General features: G+C 41.3%; 1 protein-coding gene across 2 annotated transcripts in view; it reads left to right on the top strand.

Annotated features, from left to right (window-relative positions):
- PRKAG2 (protein kinase AMP-activated non-catalytic subunit gamma 2) overlaps positions 1-25,395 on the top strand; it is a 232,676-nt gene that overhangs the window by 50,055 nt on the left and 157,226 nt on the right. The window contains exon 2 of one of the 2 annotated variants that reach the window (XM_082479601.1): positions 21,970-22,041. The exons of the other annotated variant lie outside the window; for it this stretch is intronic. Coding sequence (XP_082335727.1) covers positions 21,970-22,041 — 72 coding nt within the window. The remainder of the gene's footprint in view (positions 1-21,969; positions 22,042-25,395) is intronic. 2 annotated transcript variants of the gene reach the window in all.

Raw genomic sequence — 25,395 nt, 5'->3', positions numbered from 1 at the left:
TGACAGTACAATTATTAATATCATGGTGTATCCCTTCCTTGGGTGGCAGGATGGGGTTTGAACTGGGAGAGGAATTTAGTAACATTTACTCAAGTGAGCCCTGCCAGTGCAATAAAGATGTGTTGGGCCAGTTTGCTCAATGTGACAGGTTTGGGGCTTGTGGTGCTGCCCCCAGTTGAGACTGGGGTGTTTGGCCCAGGTGTCTGTGGAACAGGACTTCAGTGTGAGGAATCAAACAAGCGATGCTTCATTTGTGGATTGTAGCTGTCGCTGGTTTTTTGTTTGCAGGTTTAGGCCAGTATTGTGTCAAATGTACAAAAGTTTTTAAAAAAAAATAATCCATTTTCTTCCAGTTCTATGAAAATGCCCAAAATATGTTAAAAATAAAAATGAAAATAAAATTGAACTCTTCCTAAACAAACCTAGCCAAGCTTTGAATGAGAAGAGAGACACATTAGCGTTTTGCTGGCTCCAGCCTTCAGGGCTTGCCAGAGTTTATCCAAGTGGTGGCTGGGAATAGGACATGGATACCCTGCCAGCCTCAACCACAAAGCCATCTTTCATCACTTAAAATATAGACCTAACAGGGAGCATGGACCATGGGAGGTGGGAAGACCTAAAAATATTCACATGCAACAGTAGCTTTTGTATATGTATCTGTATCTCTATATATGTGTGTATATTTTCAGATAGGTATATATATTCACACACATTATTACTCCTATTGATCAGGATCAGGGTATGAGTTAGATGAATCCAGTGACAGTTTACACCCTTTTCTTTGTAGGGTATAAGGGTTACAACCTTTAAAAGGCTTCCCCTTTTAAATTAGTTTATGTACCTTTTAAGTGAAAAAACCCTGTTTTATATATGCCTTAGTGATAGCTTTGTGTGTAATGCTGTCTTACCTTTAAAAAACCAACCAACCAACCAACCAAAAACCAAAAAAACCCCAAACCAAAACAAAACCAGAATACTAAAGAAACAGACATAAGCTTTTCTTCTGCAATGATTGTTTGTACTTGTATTTGATTTTTTTAATTTTGTTGGTTGTTTATTTGTTGGGTTCTTTAAAATCAAATTGTGTTCGCTTTCTTTAGGCAAATTTTGTTTCTAGGATATATTTAAAATGCTTTTGCCTGTGGTCAGAGACTTTGAGAGCACACTTTTCTTTCTGGTGTGGGTAGATTATTTTAAATTATTATTGACATGGTAAAATTAGGAAGTAAAACCTAAACTCTGTGTGTACTCTTATTTGTTTGGTTGGGGTTTTTCTGTTTTATTTTTTTGTAAATAACTCCCTGTGGTGGAAATCAAACATTTAATCTTAACATAACTGCACTCTCACTGAGTGTGTCCTATACCCAGAGTTGCTATTTGCAAGCTTCTGCCTCTTAAATAAACACTGAACTTTTATCATAAATGGCATCTATTTCAGAGCTCATTACCACGTGGCTTCCACTGTGCTAGCGGATGCCCCAGTAAAACAGCAGGGCTTTGCCCCTGGGCCTCTTGCATCCTTTTGGGGAGGTAACATGGCTCTGATGAGAGGTCCCTGAGCTCCAGCATCAGCAGGGAGGAGCTGGGCACCCCGACTGCTGGCCCTTTCCCACGTGGCTGCTTTGCTGACAGCCCCAGCCCATGCTGGAGCATCCTTCCCCGAGAGCTGGGTGTGAGTCTGGCTCTCAGGTAAATTATCCATCTGTATTCCAAAAATCCCCGTGATCATCTGTAATTACAGTCTAAAAGTCTGAGTGCCCTTTCTGATGTGAACTAGGATAATATTGTGGGTGTGGCTATTCCTAAAGTGTTTGTGCCAGACTACAAATGTCCATGTTGCTTGTACCCATTACAGAATCACAGAATCACAGAATTTTCAGAGTTGGAAGGGACCTCTAGAGATCATCTAGTCCAACTCCCCCCACTCTCCCCCAATGTTTGGGGCTACACTCAGCCCCAAACTGCAGCACGCCCCTGTAAATGAAAATGAGTAGATAAACTCGTTTACTTTATTAAGCTGACAAATACGTTTACATCATTCTTTATGGTGAATTTGTGACTGTGTCAGTTTTCTGCATTGAAATATACTTATTTAAAAGTATTTATTTTCTGCCAATGCTGACCTACTTTAAATGCTGTGTCGTGCTGTTACCTCCTTTTTTTTTTTCAGCAGCCAGTTGATACCAGCAGACATCTCTGTACTTCAGCTTCTAAACCTTTGATGACATTTTAACTGCTCGTTACTGTATGTAGGCAGTCACTTTATCCTTTTCTAGGTGGGCTCTTGCTTCAATTCAGAGTTAATGGTTACTATTTATTGCATACTTTAAACCTGCATGCAGCAAAGTTGCTACGTGTGCATAGTGCCTTAGAAAACCCAACATGGAGAACATACCGTCCCTAGCCAGGCTGTGCAAAAGTGTGAGTACATGGGTAATTTACCTGTGCCTTGAAGTCACGGGGACAACTGAGATGAAATAACTCAACGTCCAGCATGACTGAGTCCTAAGATGGGTGACAAATAGTCATGAGGTTCAAGGAAAATAAAATATGCTGTGCGGCGTGCAAGAGCATCTTAATTCCTGGATAGCTGTGCTGTGATGTTATTGCAGTGGGATGTTTTCTTTTGGGTAAATAATTAGTGCTCTCCAGAGAGCTGCAGATGTGCTGTACCTTTATATGTACTCAGCCAGAAATTCTAAGCCAGGCTTGAAATATTATAGGCAGTTCAGGTGGGGCTGGTTTTACGTGGAGCTAATTCCCATCACCTTTTTCTGACCTTGCTGCCTTGTTGTTCCACCCCATTTCCCTGGCTTTTTTAGGCACTGCCTTCCCCATTCCTGTTGCTGCCGCAGCCCCCAAGAGTGCATGTTGCCGAGGGAGGGAACATGAAGCAGCCTGAAGGCAAAGGGATCAAGGAGGCAGCAGCAGAGCTGAGGCATCTCCATTCATCCATGCTGCCATTGCCAAGTCCTCATGGAAGTGCTGGTCCTTAGAGGTCCCAGTCTGGGACCAGCAAAGATAAAAAGTCATATTACAGAGTACATTTTCATAGATCCCAATAAAGAGCCTTGGCTATGCACACAGATATACAAGGATTTTATGCTGAAGCCTGTGGTTGGAGCTCTTACTCTTAACCCACCTGTTCCTACTCCCATATGGTTTTCTCCCATTTCTAGATGCTGTAGTATCATCCTCCTTCTGCTGCCTTGTGAGACTATTTCTGTCCCACAAAGGGTGTTTCTCAGTCAAGCCGTTAAGAGGTAGGCTAGAAGCAGGGTAAGACCCATCTCCTGTCTTTCAGGACTTTTCAAATTCAGTGGCTTTTTTAGAGAAGGAAATTGCTGGGCTCTCTGGTCTGGCCTCCAGACTATAATTCAGGTCATACTGACTCACCCGATTGATACTCCTGAGTTTTGCACAATTCTGATGCAAAACCTCACAGAGCTTCACTGATACCAGTGTCTCAGCCTCTCTGAATGCCTTGAGCAAGGCTGAATGAGGGACCACCAAGTCTCCAACATTAATTTTGCTCTCTGATTTATTCATCGTCTGAGATCAGGACATCTCTGAGGCGCTTCACCCCCATCATAGAGGATTACAGTCCAAAGTGTCAGTCCTTTGCTCCATGAATTATTGAACACCATGTCCTAGCCCAACCCTCATAATTCTCCCCTGTCGCTCAGAGACCTCCGCTGACCCCAGACACAGCCCAGCTTTGTTCTGGCACTTCTCCAGGAGTGCCTCCAGCCTCCTCCTCCCCACCATGACACAAGAAAGAGGCTGCATCCCTCCATCTGCTTAGATCTAGACATTGGGACAAGGTGGGAAGGGCAGTGGGAAGGGCCAGTGTGGAGCATGGCACAAGGCTGCTATTGTGCAACCTCCAACACTGTCATTGTATGAACACATAATCAATTCAATATCCGTTGCATTTGGGTATATATGTAAATACAGAGAAAAAAAACCCCAAAACGCTGCTTTAGTCCTGCTAAAGAACTAGACGTATTAATTCGATCATGCAGCTATCCTGTTTTTGGTACCTGAGCTGGTGAAGGCGTCTCTGGTGCAGTGTCATCCATCTTCATTGCCGAGGCTGGAAAGGTGCTCCCTCCCCCGGGAGAGGTGGGCACTTACTCACTGGGGTTTGGTGTTTCTCACATGGATACTCTCCTTCTGCCTTGTCAACAGTGAGTCAGGAATCCCAGCTATTCAGTTCATTGCTTGGTAGATCATGCTGAAAAATTGCAAAGAAAAAACTGTGACTGTCTGATACGAATAAACTGTGGATTTTTTTTTTTTTTCATGGGATATTTCTCTCTGCTCCTCTCTCTTTCCAGTTTGTTCTGTCTCCACCACCCTGATTACCAGTCTTGCCTGATTTGAGGGGGTGGACTCCATGGTTCATACCTACCTTGTATTCTTGGGGCTTACTGCTTTTTTTTTTTTTTTCTTGTACTCCCTTTTCCAGCCCTTGCAGATCACAGCTGTCCTTTGCCAAACATCAACTCAAGAGACTACTTCGGGTATCCTACTAAGAACTGGTGTAGTTTATGGTGCAGTTCAGGAATTTTCTCTTCCCGTTTAATCTTTCCATTTGGGCTCTGCTGTTCTTCCAACTACTGCTGTTGCTTTTCCTTCCCTTCAAAGAGTTGCCTTTCCCACTGGAGCATCCCCCAGGTGTGCTGGCTTCTTGGCTGCAGGCTGCTGTGGTGCACATCTGTATTGTGCGTCGCTTTTGGTTGCTGCTCCCTGTGCTCAGTAGGACTGGGGATAGGGCAACCATGAGTATGATGACTGCATTCCTTGTCAAAATATGAAAAATCTTTCTTAATTACGCACTGAACAAAAGCTCTGCTCTGCCACGCAGAGCTCTGGCTCACCTTGTGCTTCTGTAATCGCTATACGCTGCTGTGTTTCTAAGTGGTATCTTCACAGACAGTAGCTCCATTGATTTCATGACACTGCTTGCTTAGTAACAACAAGGAAACTATAATGGAAACAGATCCCGTGAACTCATCTAATTTTATGTAGTACTTACACAACCACCAGATCTTCGTGGAAAATTACAGAATATAAATAACACCAACCAATAGCCAGGTATTTTTCATCTCCTGTGGGAAATTGTGGAAGGTTGCCGTACTGCCAGTTTGAAATTTATGATACTTCAGGCTTGTACTTGGACTGAAAAGATGAAATAGAGTTGGTGTTTTGGAACAGCTTGAGGGAATTGTGCAGGAATTGTGTGCAACCAAATCTGAAGCTGATTGAGGGCATGGCTCTGAATTTTTGCAAACCAGAATTGTTAAACTCTCCAAATGGAAAAACAAGATACAGCTGGTACAATGCTGACTCTGTCTCAGTTGGGCAAGTAATTTTGTAGCTTTACACTGGTACAAATGCGATTGTTGTGAGTCTACTTTCCTCGTAGTTTGGTCTTTGGACCGTAAGTGAGTGTTTGATTCACTGTCAAAGGCGCAAGTGGGTTTTGGTGATTTTTCTCCCTCAGTGTTACTGCCCGGTAAAGTGTGAAAATCATACAGTCAGTCCAAATACGTGAGTGATCTAGAAGTGCTCCAAAATAAAATCTATTTTAAAGACATATATTTATAAAATGAAATATGACTGCTGATCTTGAAATGCAAAGACTTAAGAATTTGAGAAAAAAAAAAAAAGAAATCTGGAAAACCCACTTGCATGGAAAGTTGATTATATAAAGCATTTTCTAGAGGCTTATAAATTGTCCTTAATATATAAGGAAACTGCTAGAATTTTGGATCCCTTTTCATACAGACTCCTAGAAATTGTCAATAAGATACAGTTGAAAATATAATTTAATAACGTTATTTAAGTAATTTCACATGTTGCACCATCTTGTGCAAGATGTTGTACGCTATCTCACTGCTGCTTTTTGTCACTGAGGCTACTGCATTTCAGTTCTGAGCCTCAGCATCTCCAATAGAGCACATGCACTTGAAATCCCAATTTAAAGCAAGGTATTTATTCAGAAATCAATTGTTTTTTCACAGGTCTTCACTAGTTGCCGAGCCAGCCACATCTGAGCACAGGTATTTGATTTGGGAATATTTCAGTCATGAGAGGTTATAATTAATTATTAAAGAATACATGAAGATTTACATGAATGTGATTTGGACACCTCAGCCCTGTAGATTCAAGAATAGTTTGGGCTTCTTGGGTTGGACACATCAACATAAATGCAAGTAGTCATTAAATAATGGTAAAAAATGATAACAATAGAACCTCCCTGCCTATTTTTCATCCCAGAAGGGTGAAAGAAAATAGCAAATTATTCAATGTTTTTCATGAATGTCAGAAACTGGACAGAATCCAAAAACTAGTTCAGCAAATATTTATGAAACGGTATCTAAACCATTAACTGTTCCGCTTATCTGAGATGTAGTTGTGCAATCTGTTTCTCCTGCTTCGTATTCCTTATCCAAAGGTGGGGGAGGAAAAAGCATGTTTTTGAGGTAGAATTTATGCCAAATCAGACTTTGAGACCAGAACCAGTTTTGAAGATTAATTTAAAAAAACCCACCTTAATAGGTCTGGGTGATTCTTGAAATTAGCTACATCAAACTGAGCCCTGTGAGCGATTTGAAAGGGATGATTTAGGGATATGGGACATTTTCCTGGCTGTTAATACCCCTTTTATTTGATCTGATCTCTAATCAGAATAATCCTTTTAAGTTAGCTACACAGAGAAGCATTTGAGCTGAACCTTGCTTTGCAGTCTGGCTTGTAGGAGAGCCTCTTTTATTCCAAGATGAATCCAATCTTCCCTTTTACACTCTCTGGGTCAGGCACAGATGCCTTCCTTTCTCCTACAGCTCAAGTAGGAGAGACACAAATGTGTTTTGCTTGCTCCAGCTTGTTGACTTGTTTCTCTGGTACCCCTGAAACAGAATTTAAGAGGAAGCTTGTTTATTTTCCTAAACTATTTGTATATTCTGCGTGCATAAAATATTCATTTAGCTGGGGAAAAAACATCTAAACGCTAAATATTTGTTCATTTCTATGTTAAAAAAGTCTGCCACTGAGCTTGTCTTAAAATTGTTCAAGTAATAGCTGGCATTTGTGAGTGAACAGTATGTACCATTTTCAGCTTTTTTCCTCGGAAGGGACTTATTTTATCAGCTGCACTCAGCACACCGAGGGAAAGGAGGGCAGCAGCCATTCCTAGGATGCGCTCTTTGCCTGGCACACGAGGGGCATCAGCTGAACCTCACCTTTTGCTGCTGAAGAAAATGTACTGCCCGGCTTCAGTGATATTTATTGTTTTATTGAGACAAAATTAAGGGCTGTGTAGGTTGCATCCAGTTGCAAAGGGTGCAGGGTCTTGCAATGAATAGGATAAATAGACTGAGAGTGATGTGTAAGCCAAGCCCATCTCACTATAATGATTTAGTGACCGGTAGCCATTAATTAAAGCAAACCCTCCATGTTAAAGAGTATTTCAATACATCATCACAAATGTTATTTTGAAATGGCCAAGAAAAGGCTGGCAATGCTTCATGGCTCAGGATCTGGCCACCTGTTTCTCCAGAGAAGTGTCAGTTCATTGCACGAGTATTTTGATGCCTTTTGTTTAAAATATTGGAAGCTGCAGAGGTGATGTTAGTCTGCCTTCATGTTAACTTTGTTCTACCAGAGGTGACCTCATCTGTGGCAGCCTTTCATAGTGTCTTGGGCCAAGGATATGGCCCCGTGGTCCGGGGAGTGATTTCTTTGCCAGTAAAGGACACTGCAAGATTGTTTGGTGGAATAATCAAAGCTGAACGTGATTATAGAGAGGGATTTTTCAAACAATTCTTAATGAAGAAGAAAACTCAGATTCTCACCATCCCTCAGCTCCTGGGAGAGTTTGCATTGCTCTACTGGCACTTGTTCACGTGATACCCTTTCAAAATCTCCGCTATTATCTTTATTTTTAATGGTGATGTTATACTTTGCGCTCGGACACTGTGTTTTCCCAGTGAGGTCTTTATAATAAATTACAAAGTCAATTAAGTCTTCCTCTGTTCGTGCTGCAGATGGGAAAACTTAAGCCCAGAGAAATAATGTGACTTTTGTACAGCTAGAAAGTGGACTTGTGGTTAAGTGGGGAATAAGGCTGTTATGGTGCAGCAGATAGTCCAGCAGCTGACGATGCATCTGGGCTGCCTTCCCCCAAGTATTCGATACTGATGCAGACGCAGCCTCAGTTATCTGAAACTTCTGCTGTTGAAAACAGGATCTTTTTTCCTTCTGATCACATTAAAATTGTCTGCGGTTATTCAAACTCTCCAACTTCCCTGATGTACCCACAACATTTAGCTAATGCACCCAATACGGTGCTTAATTACCTGCTTGTACCATCCGTGCGTGTTGCTGGCCCCCGTCAGAGTTAATGTGGCAGGTTGCTGCAGTCGTGTAATCGAATCTTGTGATGCCTAAAGCGTTTTTGGCAGGGAGCCTGCAGCGAGGGAGAAAACCATCGCCTGCCTTCTCCTGTGTTACCTACTGCTCCTGCCGTCCTCTCGCAGCGCCGCGATGGGAAGGAGGAACACACCCAGCCCTGGTCCCCATCTGTTGCAGCATAGGCTTCAGTAGCAGAGCCTGAGATGTTTAAATGCGCTTGCCTTTAGGGAAAAGCTTTGAATGCAGTTCTTCAATGGACGTTTCCAGCCAGACTGCAGGATTTTTCAGAGCTGTAAGTCAGAACGGGGCTTGATTGTCTGTGGGTTTCTTCGGATTGGATTCTTTCTTTTTTTTTTTTTTTTTAAATTTATTTATTTAATTTATTTATCTTAGCAGGGGGAATAGGTTTTTCATTCGTTTAGGTGGACGCCCGAGTGCACTGCAGGACTCTGCTGAGAGGCAGGCATTCTTCAGGCTGTGTAAGAAATGCATGGTTCTTGGGTGTTTTGTTTTTTTTTTTTCATCGTGTTTTGTCTCTTTTGTATGCATGGCTGGCACAGGGCTGTTGTCCTGTTTTTAGAGCATTTAATTACAATAGATACTTCAAGGCTGAACAAAATGTTCTTTATCTAGTTAAAGAATGTAGCTTGGAGGTTTTTTTCTTCCTTGCATAACTTTTTCTTAGTGTTTTGGAAAGAGAGATTATCTTTTGGGGGGTGTTTATTTAATTTCAGCCTAAAACCATCTGGTCTCTGCATCCTGCAATGCCTGGTTTCTCATACTGCTCATTTCAGAGCAGCCCAAACTGCTGGGCAACTAATTGCCATGGCTAGTCATTGCAACCCCCAAACCACAGGTTTTTGGGAACTCCTCTTTTGTTTATTGATTTTAATTTAAATTGATGAGATTTGTCAGGATAAAGAGGTGTATTTCAGGCTTCATGCATTCTTCTTGCATTTTTCCCTTTCTGCTACCAGACTTAATGCTGAACACAAGCAGTTTGCACTGCAATTAATGGACCTGTGAGATAATGAATGTCTGATAATGATGAGGCTGACTCTTTCCTGGTATCAGACCCCAAACCTGAAGGGATTAAAGGTGCTCTCTTAGTGGGGTGATGGGAGGGGTTTGGTGAATAGCAACTGAAATTTATTCTAGTATAAGATGCAGGGTATTTTGCCAGCATCTTGTGTGTTTTGCTTGTTGGTCTCCATGTTTTAGCTGCTGTTACAGGCCACAGGAGAGAATAGGGTATCTGCCTTTGGGGAAGAGATTTCACTCTCAGCTATATCCCCTGTATGGGCTGAGGAGTTGGGAGTCTAGGAGAGGCTGGAAAGCAGAGGCTGCACTGACTTCAAGCAGCCCTGGGAGGTGAGAGAAACCTGAAGTTGCCAAAATTGGGAGTCTGGGGGTCAGGAGCATCCGTCGGAAGAGGGAATGTCAGGCTGGAGGATGAAATGGATCCTGCTGACATGGGGCCAACCCTTGATCCAAAGGGGGGCAGCGGGAAATCCAGCAAAAAAGGACTGTTGCACTTCAATTTAGTACATTTTTATTACTGGGAGTGGAATAAAAATCTATTTATTTTGAAAAATGCCACAGTTTTAAATAAATAGCAAAAAACAACCCCCCAAAACCCACCCCTTCAGTCTGTGCAGGGATTTCTTACAGTCATGAAGAGGAACTTAGGAGTATTAAAAGAAATATTGTACCTTTAAAGGCAAACTGCAGAGTTAGTGAAAATCACCTGTAGCCAGAGTTTGCTTCAGGCAGCAAAGAGCCACTGGTTTTCCATCAGGAGAAGAAAATTCCTGTGTCATTTCAGCACGTTTGGCCACTCAAGCAGGTCCAGTGACGAGCTGATTCGGAGCCAAGAAATATGTAATCATCTTAAATTTAAAAGAAATGGCCATTAAAAAACTGTAAGAGCTTTTTATTGTGTCAGTATACGCACAATATATGATTACATACATTTAGCATGCATGATGTCCTATATGAAAGCATGTTTTATATGTGTGTAAAAAAACCCATGCCCTGTGAGATGAGCTCTAGCATGTCTACAGCTGGGAGGACATAATCACCCAGTGACAGTCTCTTTCTGTTTCTCACTGTGGGTGTTAATGCTTTTGCTTTTATAACTGATTTATATTTTGATAAACTTATCCTCTTGCTCTGATGTAAAAGACACTTTTCTAATAGGTATTTAATGACTTTTAGTACCTGATTGCAGTTCTAAGTCCAATATCCGTTCCTATTAGAGCTCAAAATAAATGTGAATAAAACTTCGATTTAAATGCAGGCTAATAGTTGTACAGCTATTTAATACATATAGGTGGAAATTAACATTCATGATGAGAAAAAAATAACCAATATTTTGGGGGGCCTTATTACTTGTAGGAACTTAATTTTTGGTAGCAAAGAGAAATCAGTATTTTTCTATGAAAGCAAAAAGAGAAAGCAAAGCAACAGTTAAAAAATATTATTCTGAATCAAAATTTTATGCTTGTGGATTTAATTCACCTTGAGAAAAAAATATTGGTTTGGTTGTCTTTTGCTTAGTTTTGTTTCCTGCTTGTGTGCTTGTTTCTTTTTTGTGGGAGCTTTTTGGTGACACTCCTCGGCGGAGCGGGTGTCCCTAATGGGGTGTACCGCAGGCAGAGGCTCTCCCCACGCCTTGGTTTGGTGGTTCCAGTGTGAGCTTTATTTTTTTGTGACAAATGGGTTTGGACTGTCTGCCACATGGCTTGGAGCAACAGCCAGTTATAAAATGGCCTCTCCCGCGCCAGGCTCGTACTCTGCCCATCTGTCATCGTGTCCAGGGTGTCCTGCTAATTTGGAAATGTTTCCCACACTTTCCGAGCTGGATCAAATGCTTCTTGACACATTTTGATGCACAAAGTGCCAGCCAAATCAAACGTGTATTTGCCTGTTTCAGCTTACCAGTATCTGCTGGGTCTCAGAACCATTGCATAGAGCAGAAATGGCTTTTGGCAACATGCGTATGTAGATGTGAAGCTTAAGTTTTCAATTGGATTTACCTGAACATAAGTGTATTTGCTTGTCTTTTCTCCACAGTATATTCAGATAGGTCCATTGTAATCATGATGCTTACATGGGCACATGAAGAATAAGATGGTTGAAACCAGAAGACTCTTGCTAAAGGACCCAGAAACAAATATGGCTCATTTGTAAGGTTTTTTTCCCTGCACTGGATCTAAACTAGGAACAATTACTGGAAAAAAAAAAAAATAGATACCAATGAAAGGCATAGCCCTTGAAAGAAAGCTGCAGTTTATTTGCAGTAATATCTGCCTTCAAATTTCAGCATTGCACGTACAGTAATTAGAAAAAAACTCAGTGAGTGTTATTTCTGTCCTTCCCTTTCCATATGAGGATTATTTCCAAACTGGACCTACTGCAAAAACTTATTTTCAGTAATGGCTATTTCAAGTGAGAGTGAGTAATTCCTTTGTTGTGTTCTTCCATTTGTCTCATTGTTCACAAGATTTTCCAGATGGGTAAATATTTTATCCATCTTTCTTCCAGAGACAGTCATTGGTGTCTTCTAACACCTTTTTCCGAGCAGAGCTATGATGCTTTTTGAAGCATATTCTTTGAGGGAGCCTTAATGAGTGGCCAGGGCTTGAGGAAACCTGGAAGTGCAAGATATACTATCCCTTGGACTTTTCCCTTAGATCATGCCAGATGTCTTAACAAACATGCTTTCCTCAGAGGTTGTATAGCTGGCCTGTTTTCTTAACATTTCAATTCTAGTTGTTTCAATTGGACACAGTGGCTCCTTCATTTTGACTCCAATGGGCACTCACCCCGTCAAAGAGTTAACCGTGTTTTCTACAGAGCAACCAAATCCATGTAAGAAAATGTACATTTTCGTAACACTTTGGAATGCCAACAGAGATTAGGACCTCATTGTGCTACCCTTTGTATGGATGCTTATAGTGTGTCTAGACTGCAAGCAAAGACGTGATTGAAGCCGGGCTTAAATTAGCCCAGCTGAGTCCTGACAGCCGTACAGAGGCGGGAGCGAGGAGCTCGAAGTGAGCTAAATTGCTGGAGTATTTACTCAGCCTCCTGCAGGGATTTTGCAGCCTACGCTAACCCGTGTGTTGTCATGGCTACACTTTTATCGGTGCTGTGTGGAGCTGGGTGAAAGCGAGCTGGTGTAAACCACGATTGTGATTGCCGTGTAGAGTGTAGACATGCCCGTAGTAAGACGCAATCCCTTGTCTGGACAGCTTGCTTTCTAAACAGAGGGGAAAAAAGGAAAATAAGTTATTTTATTTCCTTTATAGGCAGTAAAGAGGGAGACATAAGAGGCAGGGTTCATTTATCCTGTGTTGGATGATGCAAAGTTTAAGCAAGTTGTCTAGCCCCTCCTGTACCAGGGGAACAGCAGTGCAATGCCCATTGGAGATGCTAGGTTTTCCCAGCTCTCCAGGCTGGACAAAAAGCGTGGGGTAGATGACTAGTGTTTTGGATGGCTGAAGTTAGGTGACAGATATCCTGTCCTTGATGCCTTCCCAGAGGTAAACCAGAAAGCCAGAGCACGCAATGAAAGTCTCATCACTTAAGTCCATCTGTGAAGCTATTCTGGACTGGATATGCAGTTTGTAAAGTGGTTTGGATTCCCACAGGGTGAAACATATAATGTAATTTATTAGTATTCCATGGCACTGCTACCTGGAAAAATAATAATGGTACCAACTTTCAGCATCTCTCAGCTCAAAGCCAATGGTGGGACCTGAAGGACATACAAGCTGGATTTAGGGCAGAGTACTGTACCATAAATGTTACAGTGTTTTGTAGATTATCTCTGGGAACTTGAGATTTCTTCTGTCCTGAGGGCTTTTTATGTTGCTAGCTTCATCAAAATGCACCTTTAAACAAAGAGTTCAGAGGGTGAAGAATGAAGATATCCATTCTTTGGGGAAAAGAAAAAAAGTAGTTTAGCCTATGAAATAAAGCCTATTGTATATGTTGATCTCTTTTTACATGTGGTGCTAAAACTGCAAGAAAAGCTATAGCAAAGTGACTGTAAATTTTGTAGACATGAAATTTTTCTCTACAACTGCAGAGCGATGTAGGAAAATGCGGCAGGAAAGCATCAAGAAGGGACTCTTCCCTCATTGTGGGCTGCATGTGTTGTCCCCTTTGACCTCCAACTCAGGTCTTCAGCACACCAAGCGTGGAGCCATCCTGTTCTGCCTTTCCTTGCCTAATTTCCTCTTTGCTTCTACTTTTTTTTTTTTTTTCTTTTTCAGTTGAGGGTCTACTTGATCAGAGTAGGTCGCTCACTTGCCTGGCTTTTCAGCTATAAGCTTTCTTCTAATTGTTAAGATTATTCACGGTTATTAACTGACAAGAACGTAAAGAGGACAGCAATAGGCAGCTGTCTTCCTAAATGCAGTGAACTGGAAAATATAGTTGCAGTTCAAGTACTTAAGGCAGAGATTTTGTGCCTGGTGTGAATGTCACCTTGTTTAGTCATATGTATGCAAGAGAGAACCCTGCGATTCCTTCTCAGATGAGGACATCAGCTGGAGGTTTTCAGTTCTGATTTTGTTTTGGTTTACTCTTCCTTGAGGAAATGGTTTTTGAAGACATTTGGCCTATAGAGAGTGGGGAAAAATATAAAAAAAATGCAAAACAGTGACTTTTAAAGTAGCTGAAGTGTAGAGATGATTTAGAAAGCCTCATGATGATCCTTGCTTTGAATCCCCTTCAGATTGCCCCCATGCTGCAGCGTCTCAAGTGTTTTCATTACATTATGGCAAAATCATCTTTTGTTTCCTGTGGTTCTGCTGTTTCACTGTGGCTGAAGTTATGTTTTATAGCAAATGCGTGCTTTTCTCTGCAAATACATTGGGATCCTCTGTCTCATTTATGTAAGACAACCATATAACTATCAGAAAATTCTGTTGGCACTGAGTATGTGCCATCTGAAGGGTAACTTTTCCAGTCTCCTGTAGTCCCTCTCTATAATCCTGTCTCTTGGCTGTTTCTTAATTCCCTCATCACTTATCTGACCACATTTTCCAGGTCTGAGGTATGTTATTTTCTGCTTTCACCTTGTGTCTCTTAACTTTGGGTGCTTCTTGGAGGAAATGTCTCACCAGAGAAAGGTTGTCTTTGGCTGAGCACCCAGGAATAGCACTTAAGGATGAGTTTGTGTGTGGATCACAGTGTCACAGGGAATATTGAGAATTTTGTTTTCTTCCGTGACTTGCTTTCTCTGCTGTTCTCTCACTTTCTCTCTTTTTTTTTTCCAATGACATTTTGTTATTTACACGTTTGCTAGGTTGTCCATCTGCCGTTGTAATAAACACGCTGCCAGTCACTGTGCTGTGTGGTTCGTGGTGTGAAGGAGCTGACAAACCAGGCTGTCATGTGTGTGGGGATCATATTCAGGCTTTGTCAGAGAGCCTGTAATGATGGTCTGGGATTTACTGATGAGGTTGAGAGCAGTACGCTTCATCACAGAATTTTCATACATCCCTGACCTCTCTGGACATTATAAACATTATGGGGCTCCAGGCTGAACTGATTGCATCCCACCCCAAGCTATGTCTGTTCAGCTCATCTGCAAAGGCTGAATCACCAAGAAGATATGGTGGTGTTTCCTGGCAGAAAAGCACAAGACTTGAAAGAAAATGTCATTTTTTTTTTCCATGAACACCATAGGAATGTGTTCCAGTGATTTAAGTCTGAGATTGAGAAGAAAACCAAAAAACAATCCACAGTCTCTTGGCAGTTTTTGTTGATGAACCTTGTCTACAGCATCAGAAGAAAAAAGGTGAATTTGCTGTACGCTGCTGGAGATTAATGCCTGTCAGGATCAGTCAAGAGGTTTAGAAATGAAAAAGGTGTGCTGAAGGCTGAGAGCAACCCATGATCAGGGTAACTTGGGAAGAGCAACTTAGAAGAGAGCTGTTTTCAGGCAAATATCAAGGACTTATTGGTTTCATGGCTCTCTTTGTCCCCATCCCCTTTAAATTCTCAGTTTTAGCAGCTCTTTCTGACCAAGTGGTGGCAATCCAAGCCAAGTGACACATGGGTAAGAACATGGGAGAAGTGGCTTCAGTAGCTCTTCAGTACTTTGCCTGTTTGTTGTTGCAGCTGAAAGAAATGCCTTTAAGTTACATGTAGGATGCTTTTCTTATGCAAAGTTTTTGTGTGTGATTTTCTGGATAAAGGACATTGAATAATCACCGGATGGATGGTGATTTTTACATACCAAGATCTGGGTTAGGTTTCAGCCAGCCATAACCCCTAACTTTTTAGATTATGCCTCTTGGGACTGAATATTTCCCATTTCTTCCAGGCATGTCATTTAGGTGATTTACCCTCTGTTATTTCAAATCTGATGCTGTATCCACCTTAACATAGAAGTGAAAACAGCTGGTCCTGCACAGTCACTTGGGTGACTTCTGGACTATGCTGCCTCTGGCATCTTCATGCTGTGGACAAAATAAAGTCTCTGTATCTCATTTCTACCGTCTCAATCTCTCCAGACTCACTCAATTGTTCTTTTTTAATATGAATAGCCTTAAAAGTAATAGCAAACAAATAGATTGGAATAGCTTTGTGAAGTACAAAGCTGGCTTGCACAAATCTAACCAGCTTTGTACATCTGTTACTGCCCACTCCCATTGAGTCATACCGAGACTTAGTCACCAGCATCCTCAGTCTCACAGTACGACTTATATATCTGCCTCCAAAACACATGCTGCAGTCTAGATGGCATGGGGGAGGGAGAAAAGCAAAGCAATGAGCAACCTACTCCTAAAGGAATAAAGCAATGTAGCAAGTCTTATTATACTATACTAGTATATCAAAATAACAAAACCAAAAGGACAGAAATTCCTGTGTATGTCAGTTTTGAATCTTTCCTTGTGCAATAATTGAGTGATTTGATAGAAAGCCTCAAAGGCTTCTAGATAAGATTGTTCTCAAAAAAAAGAATATTTTCTTTTCAATCAGAGCTACCAAGCTATGCCCTCTATTCCACAGAGCTCAGACTTTGGATTCTCCTCACAGGCTATTAGCATATGTAGCTTATTTGCTATTCAGAGTTTTACATAGGCTTGTAATAGGTACAAATCCAAGGTTGATCTAAAAAAAATCTGCTGGTGTGCAGACTGAGCTGAAAGAAACTGTTCACAGCTAATGTTAATAAAAATCTCTACTTTCTTTGTCCTTGGTAGGATAGTTGAAGTGCTCATAGCTCAGTAACGTTAGCAGAGAAGGCGACCCCGAGAGCCCTGTTAAGGTGTGATGCTGAGGAGCGCAGCTTTTAGCAATTTTTTGTGAGCTCAGGGCTCTTGTCAGCACTCAGCTTAATTCTCTATATCTTGTTTTCTTTGTTTATTTTATTAAAGGAGCTGTCTCTCCATATTGAAAAGCTGTCTTAGTAAAGTGTCACCTCCTGCTTGAGCTATGTTGTAAAAAGAAACTGTAATGTCTGGCAGGCATTTCACATCCTTAAATTTGGTGTAATTCTAGTACATATATAGAACTTAGTGAAGCAGAAAAATACTGTCTCATAGGTGACACCATCAGCAGTCATGACTGTGTGATGCTACCTACGCTAGGACTTTGAAGTTGCTTATAGCTGAGAAACCTGGCCTTTCCGCAGAGATGGGCCATGGGGCTGCTGTGAAGCCATGGTGACCTCAGCCACCTCTGAAACATTGCTAAAGAGTTGACCATTTTCATGCATCATGGACCCACCACCATGGGCACAGGACTTCACTTGACCATGTTGTTCATGGCCGTGTCTTGCATTTGGAGGGACAGTTGCAAAGGATGTCAGCCGGGAGCTGTTTGTGAAAATTTCTTTTAATACCCAGCCCTGAAATCTTGGACCACTGTTGAATGAGGCCACAAAAAGATCCTACTTCCATCCAAAATACCTTGGAAATTGGTCTCTGACCTGTCAATCACAGCATGCCCCAGAGTGCCTTGCTGGTTCCTTGGCTTCAGTTGTTGCAGAGAAGCTTTATCAGCCTGGCTGCCAAAGTAGCTTTGAAACGAAACAATAATAAAAAAAGAATCCTTTTTATTCTGCGTTGTTTACTGGATTCAAGGCTTTAGTGGTCTGTTATTTAAGCTTGCAGCCTCTACAACAGAATTGCTGGAAGCCCTCTTCTGACACCAAGGTCTCCAACTGCAGCAGCATCCAGACCAGCATGTCTGGGCAAGCTTTTTTGGCAGGAATCCTCCCCAGTAAGGAAAGGACCAGTGGAACTGGCTGGAAAAAGTGAAAAATGGCTTGGCTAACCAGATCTTGCTCCTGCTGCTATTTGGCTATGCTATGCCATGCCACCCAATATATTTGCTTTCTGTATCCTAAAATGTGGTTTTCTTTCCTATTCTCCAGAACAGTTCTGAGAAAAGGTTCTTTGTTTTCCCAAAATATCAAAGGACAAAAATTTTATTCTTCCTTCTTTTCACATAATATCAAGTGTTCTGATACAAGGGCTGTCAAAGGAGAAAGAGATGGCTTTAAGAAGGATCACTCTCTAGATGTAGGAGTAACCCAGACAAGAATCACCTTAGACTTAGTCTCACCTTTGGAGGAGAAATTAGTGTGAAGAATTTGTAACCTTCCAGATATCTGTTTTCCCCCGAGAGGAAACAGGGAAAGAAGCGGTAGAGAAGGGAAGTGTGCTTGCAGACAGGATTATCCTGACTTATACCCTGCAAAAACTAAAGCAGCAGACAAGCCTGTTAAAAACAAGAAAGTCAATTTAGTTGCTGTTTTAGATCTGTTAACCTCCTGTGCTATCAGTAAGAAAAGTCCTGGAAAACTGCCTGTTGAGTAGGTGTTGCGAGAGATTGCCCTCCCCAGGAGGGAGCCTGGCTGGTAGCAGGAGCACCGAGCTGTGGCTCTGCTGTGTCACAGCTCTGCTGTCCTCCGGAAAAAGCTTTGATATCCCTGGGGCCATATTCTTCAGTGAATATAACAGGAGCTGCCATGACAACCTCTTGTAAATAAAAGTGAACTGAAAACAAAATAACTCTGAAGCGGCTTTGTGGCTGTAAAGTAAATCTAAACTGCTCAAGAGGTCATTTTTTTCTAATTGGGGATGACAGGAGTGATGTGTGGCTGTCAGATGGCACCGAGAGATGTGAAAGACTGACTGAGGAACAGGAGCATGGCAGGAAAGCTAACAAAATTTTACAAAAAACTTTGCATACTCTTAATTCCATTTAAATTAAATTAATTGCAGCACTAAGAGCTGCAATCTCTGGTGGCCTTTGTTCCTTACAGCAATGGTCATAGACTGTGGTCTCCACAGAAGTTGTCTGTCTAAGGATATAAGGCAGGAATGATGGATACAGGGAGTGATGCTGTTTGTTCTTCAGCCAGGTCTCTGCAGTCTCAAATGAGAAGGACTCTTGCTCATACCAAGATGTCACTGTATGCCTTTGGCGGAAGATTTTTACATATCTCTCCAGAACCATGTGATTTTCCAGGGCACTTATTCCAAGTGCAGTGAAGTAGAGCTGGAGAGCAAGAAAACGGTCAAAGAATGGTTTCAGTCCCAAGTTAGTGGCAGAGCGAGCCTTCAGTGTGTATCTGTTGGCATAAGATCAGAGCAGTCAGATACGTGATAAGGGCTAGGGTTGCATTGTTGGCCTGTCAAGAGTACTGTGGTGTTTTGCAACACTTTTGGAGCAGTTTTGTTTTTTTTTTTTTTTTTTAAAAGAGTTACTGTATCATCAACTGCTTCGTCACGTGCTTTTGGATGAAGAGGAACACGGGAAAGAAATAAATATCTAGTCTGTATTCTGCAGAATTACATGCAAAGAGAAAATAAGCATCTAATATTTCCTTGCTTAACCAACGGGTTGGAATTGAGAGAGTAGTATTTGCAGTCTGGCATTTGATATATGAATGTTTTCCTTCTGTAATGGATGCCTTCCCGTATAGAATCCTGTGAAGAAGTGAAAGATGAAAAGATTGTTAGGCAGCAGCTGCAATTACAGACTTTGTCACAGAACTAAAAGTACAATTCTTATGCTGTTTGAAATGCTCTCCAGCACTGTATTGGCAAAGAAAGGTCTCATGCTGTCCAGAGAGGTATGTCCAGAGCTCCAGTTATTTCTGCTTACAAGTCAAGATCTCCTGTTCTGCATGTAAAGAGAGATGAATTAGAATACCTCCGTGATATCTGAGAGTTACAAATTAGCAAAGAGTCATCAGCTGGGTTTCATGATACTTTTAGACTTTAGAATTTAAAATATACATGTTTTTAAGCTTGGAATTGTAACTGGGAACTGAGATTTAGCTCCTAGAAAAATAGTTGTACCTACCTACCCCCTCCTGGTTTTGAAGGTTTCTGCTCAAAGAAAGAAGTTATGGTTTCGTTCTCCACTGTTCCAGATTTTCTGAACAGTTTTTTCAACCCTGGTTACTAGATATATGTCCCCTTAGACCCAGTTTCTTTTATCCGGTCTCCAGACTTCCTAAATAGCAGGTATTCTCCCTGTGGATTACAACAAATAGTAATATAGGGACGCTAATATGTGAAGCTCAAAAGAGGTTATTTCCTTGGTTTATTCCATGGAAAATGACTTAGCACACATCAGATTCCAGCTTCTGCACTACCAAAGATGGGTAGAGGAAAATGTTGGTAAATCCTTTGGCTAAATTAAAGTAAACAGGAGGGGATATGTTTTTGTGTAACTTTCCATTAGGCTTTTAAACTTCTTCACAGAGATTCTTCACTTAAGTCCTGCGGTAACATACAAAGTAGGAATAATAATAATAATAATAGTGATAACCCATTTATTGGCAGTGTTTATAAATCTCATTTATGGCTGAATAATTTTTATATGGAGTATGTAAGTCATTTTGATCTTAACTGATTATAAGAATAAGCAAATTAATACAGAAGCTTTCGTTTAAGGTACTGCGGTGCCTGGTTCAGCCTCCGTCAAATCTTGATAAGAGTGAAAGTCTAAACCAAACAAATTGCCTTTTCTTTTGTTTTTAAGGTGTTTGCTTACATTTTCATTTGCAAAGGAAGGTGATGTGAAACAGAGACATGAAAGCATGACAATGAGGGTGGTGTTATATAGCTGGGTTGGTGCTTTGTAGTTTGGGCCTTTGTAGGTAGTTCCCATTGAATGTGCGTAGATAGAGCTGGGAGCATACTAATTTGCTATGAATACTTTGGTTTGTGGCCTAACGATTTGGGGCCAGCTTGGCCAAGCCTGGCTGCTGCTGCTTTTTTTTCTCCCTTTCCAACTTGGCATGAATTACTCCCATGTGCTTCAGTTCCAGTAATTCAATATTTTGTTCCTTATTTTTGTTGTTCGTTATGTAACCAGAATATTTTCAAACACTTGTAAGGATCATGCCTGAGTTATACACATTTTTGAGCATATTTTGGATTTAGTATGATTATACAATGTGATGTGATTAGACCTGTGGTGCTTTGAATTCTGAAGGCAAGCAAGCGTTGCAGACTTCCCGGCCAGTGCTAATTTTTAATTAAGCTCTATTTAATCTCAAATTAGGTTTACGTGAAATTGCTATTTATTTATGTTTTGAACTATTTTAAATGGGATGCAGATGTGGTGGTACAGAAGCACTGAATCATTACATGGAAAGGGTGATGCCTTGCATCTGGGAGGTTCTGTGCTGGGGAGGTATTCCTGACATTTAGATCAAGATTTGGGATCCAAGCCTCAGTTCTTCAGCACACAGCATTAGGCAACTCCTTGCTTTTGGTCACAGAGTTACTCATTATCTACTTTTCTGATCAAACAGATGCTAAACTTGACACTAACGTAATTTCCTTATGCATGTAGAAAGGAGCTCTAAAACCCCCGTGGCTGGAACACGAAGTAGCATAAACAGAACAGACGGCAGGAGGTAGAATATAATTGCAGTTTGTTTTTGTTAGTGAAAGATGAGCATGTGTGCTTTTCTTATGGCTTTATTGTCTTTAGTCATGCAGAATTGGGTGCTCCTCTCCAATCTGTGCAAGTGAATTTGTTATTTCCCCCCAGAGCACCGTGTCGCAGTTTTCTCCCTCTTTGTTATATACGTTACGTATTTTTCAGAACATCAACATGTTCTCATTCGGGTTTTGTTTCCTGTCATAAATACTCTTTAAACTAAGATTATACACCCCACTGAAGACAAGATAGGCCATTTGCTGAGCAACTGGCTATATTTAACTGTAATTTTCTACAATTTTTTCTGTGGGATTTGAGTACCTCCCCTTGAAAGTTTTAGCACAGGACTTCTGACTTTGGCTCTGCGGGTGCTTTTTAATGGTGATGTAGTACAAGTACTGCTAAGGGCTCGCTATTTTCTTGTTACTTACATCTGCCGTTGATTTCATAGCTAAGGAGAATGATCAGAACCTGTGTTACTGCTTGCCAGCAATCACTGTGGGTAAAGCAGTGGGCGCTTTGGAAATAAAATCATGGGCTACGATCACAGGATGATCTGATGGAAAGAAGAAGACATTAATATAGGTCATCAAATTTTCTTCTCTGTCCTGGCAGGATCTCAGCTCATTTGCCATGCCCTTCTTGGACGGTGATGTGGAGAGCACAGACAAAAATGCTTCTCGCAAGGTAGGATATTTCCAAACCTTCATCTTCACTGGAGTGGCTGAGTCTCTTGGTGGTAAACACAATTTATTAGGCTTAAAAAGCTGGAGATTTTAGTCTTTCCTGCCATACCATTAACCTGTTGAGAGCGATACACTAGGGCAAATATAGTAACTTTTGCAGACCTTACCATGATGATGCTTATGCAGTATAACCTGTAAATGATGCTAACCTCTGGTGGTATTGCTCTAAATACTACAGATGATGTGTCTAACACTGTTGTAATCCAATGGAGTAATATTGCATAACTTTATTCTCAGGAATATAGCTAGCCAACAAAATTTGTGGTGTTGCTACAGAAATACAGTCCCCAAATAGGCATCTGTGGCTGTTGGTGTGTTTTCCTGGAATTGCCTCCTGTTGGTTGCTGTCTGGCTATGGAGGTTTTAACTGCTCAGTGTCATTGGTCTGTCTGTCCTTGGCACTGGCAAAATGAGCTGCCTTCATTTGCTGAAGCCATAGCAGTAGGGTCTTCCCGTAAACAAGGTGGAAAGGTTCCTCCTTGATGTGGGATGAACTCAAGGTTATCCTTCTGGAGGCATTGCTGTGATTTGTTTTGCCGATGGCCTGCTGTTAAGTTATACTAATACATTCACAGAGTTTTCTTGCTTTAAAATGATCAGGTGAGCATATTCAATGGATGACATTAGGGATGGTTGTACAGCGCCTACACAATCTTCAAAGCAACAAAAATTGTGGGTGGGATCTGTCATCTTCAGGTCCTGGCCTCATCATTTTCATAAAGTGTTGAAGTACAAGCTGGTCTGCTAAATGTAAGCCTCCTACCAGCCAAGTTACGGGCTTGGTGAAAAGAGGCAGATACTCCTCCCAGCAGTAGATAACCCCAAAACCTGATCTACAGCTACACAACAGACCAGTTTGACTTGTCACAGTATTTACAAGGCTACGGACCTCTATGAAGATTAAACCTGCTACAGCCCATTTGTCAAAGAGTCTGCAGTTATAGTTCAAGGCAGGTGAAGCAATAAATATCTCCTTAGTGAAGCTAATCTCCATCTAGAACAATAATAACAGCTCTGATGACAGCACGAGTTTCTACTCCTTTGCACCTCACAGGAAAGGACAGTTGTTTAAAAAAATTCTGCAATCCATCAGTAACTGAATATGTTTATAACATTGGCCTTGTTCCTTTCTGTGTTGGACCTTTCAAGACTGACGTAGGAGTCACTGACGTAGAGGAACTCTTGTAGATGCCAGGGAAGCTAAACTATACAGCGTTACCAAAAGGTGCTTGTTTAGTGGGTTTGAATGAAGTGAACAATGTGACGTTTTTGAAAAGGGTTGTCATGCTGGAAGAAGGCAGATGTTTCTAGCCAAAATTTGATTTTTCCATTTATCACCTCCTTTTCCCCAAGGAAGGTGAGAAAGCTGCATGAATCTCAGTCCTGAAGAACAAAATATACCAAAGCTAATCTTGCTCATGTGTGATATTAGATGACATCATTGAATGACTTCCACTTGACCATTTATGAGGCCCTTGTTTTTTCTCTTACTGGTCTTGGGAATCTTTTCTGGTGAGTGCTTGTCTTAGGGACAACTGGAAGAACATTTCAGTAGTTGCCCCTTTTTACAGCTTCAGTAAATGCTGGGGTTTTTTTTCCCCCAGACTTGGGTCAAAGTGGAAGTGCAATTAACTTTGGAATAACCATGCGACTGGGGCTTAACATCTGAAATTGCTTTTTTAACTGACCTTTTTGATTGAGTGTATAAGAACCAGAGTTTTTTCTAACATCATACTTGGAGCTCTGTTCAACACGTGCAACAAAGTCGTAAGAAACCAACTGGCAGTGCCCAACTTCTGATAAGAAAGAGATTGACTAGCAAAATCCATTGCCACACATCTCATCCTAAATATCGTTTTCCTCAATGTGAAGGGTGTGATCTTTGCTGCTACTGGATGATGGCTAGCATCAGACTGCAGCATTTTATTTAATTCGAACGTTTGCCAGTCTCTGCTGGTGCTACATAAAGAAGTTCCCAAGTTGCTGTTCACTTTCAAGTGAGATGTTTTTTCTTTGTTCAAGTTTGAAATCACAGTGTGGTGTGTAACTTTGGTATATTGAAAGTCAGTATTTCATCAGTAGAATGGCTTTTCCATTCACCGGTCATGTTGGAGGATGGCAATTCATCAGGGATGTCTCTCTTCCTGCACTTAACTCCTCTGTCGCCTGGGCTATAGATCAAAGTAGAAAAGAGTAGTTCACAACCTGTCGTTCCAATCTGCCATTAATTTAATTTTCCTGTTCTTTGTGAAAGGCTTTTAGAAACTGAATTAACATTTTTCACAGAGATCCCCAGCGCTTTACCATGCAAGTGTCTCTCAATCATTATCCTGTGACAACAATCCTCACTACACAGCTAGGAAACTCAAGTGCAGAATTATTTGTTAAGGTTCACATCAGAAATTTTTGGCAGGGGTGGGAGTGTGACACACATTTCCTGATGTTTAGCCTTAATCACTTCTCATTAACATGGCTGCTATTATAAATGATGTATTCTTCTTTCCTTTATGACCAATGGCAGGAAGGGGATAGGGATAATTTTCACCTTCCTCTGCTGAAGATGGAGAATATAATATTCTGAAGACTTGCGTAGAAGTTTTTGGCATGATGAGAAGAAGAAAGGTAGCTCTTGTGCCTGTGGCAGGTATTCTGCCCCTTCTTGTTGCCTGACAAAGTGCCTTAATACTTGTACTGGTAGCTTTGTCTAAATCAACTGGTATTGCTGGTGACCCCATGCTCAAAGCTTGGACTCTCCAGAAATGGCTCGAGTCCTTCTTGCAGAGAGAACTTAGAGGATCATTAAATGCAGAAGTATAGACAAGAATAACCGAGAGCTGAGAAGCAGTTAGATTTAATGAATTTCCTTGGTCTGGGAAAAGACGGTGGAAGAGGGGCAATTTAGAGGCCTGGAAAATCATGAATGATGTGGAGCATCATTCAGAAAATAATTCTGGTATGGTGTGGCAGGGCAGCAGTCAGGGATGAGTGCCCCTCTACACCCAAATGGCTCTATCAATTTTAGAGGTGTTAACACCTTGAATACTTATAGATCCTTCCTCTAAAATGTGGGTTAAAGGATAAGCTATGGAAATTGCAGGAAACTGACAGCCATTGCTTTCAGCTGAAAGCCCGGGATTGTGAATGATTAGAGAGAAGAAAATGACACAGAAAAAACCTGTCCATTCGCAGCTAGAAAATTATAGATGGAGGAGGGAAGAGGAGGAAGAAGAGGAGTTTAAAGAATAATATTGATCCATTCCTGTATGGAAATAATAGAATTGTCATAAAAATATAG

The sequence above is a fragment of the Vanellus vanellus genome (assembly GCF_965231255.1).
Source record: "Vanellus vanellus genome assembly, chromosome: 2".
NCBI lineage: Eukaryota > Metazoa > Chordata > Aves > Charadriiformes > Charadriidae > Vanellus > Vanellus vanellus.
Note: the sequence above shows the minus strand (reverse complement) of the source record. Positions and strands in the feature narration are given on the sequence as shown.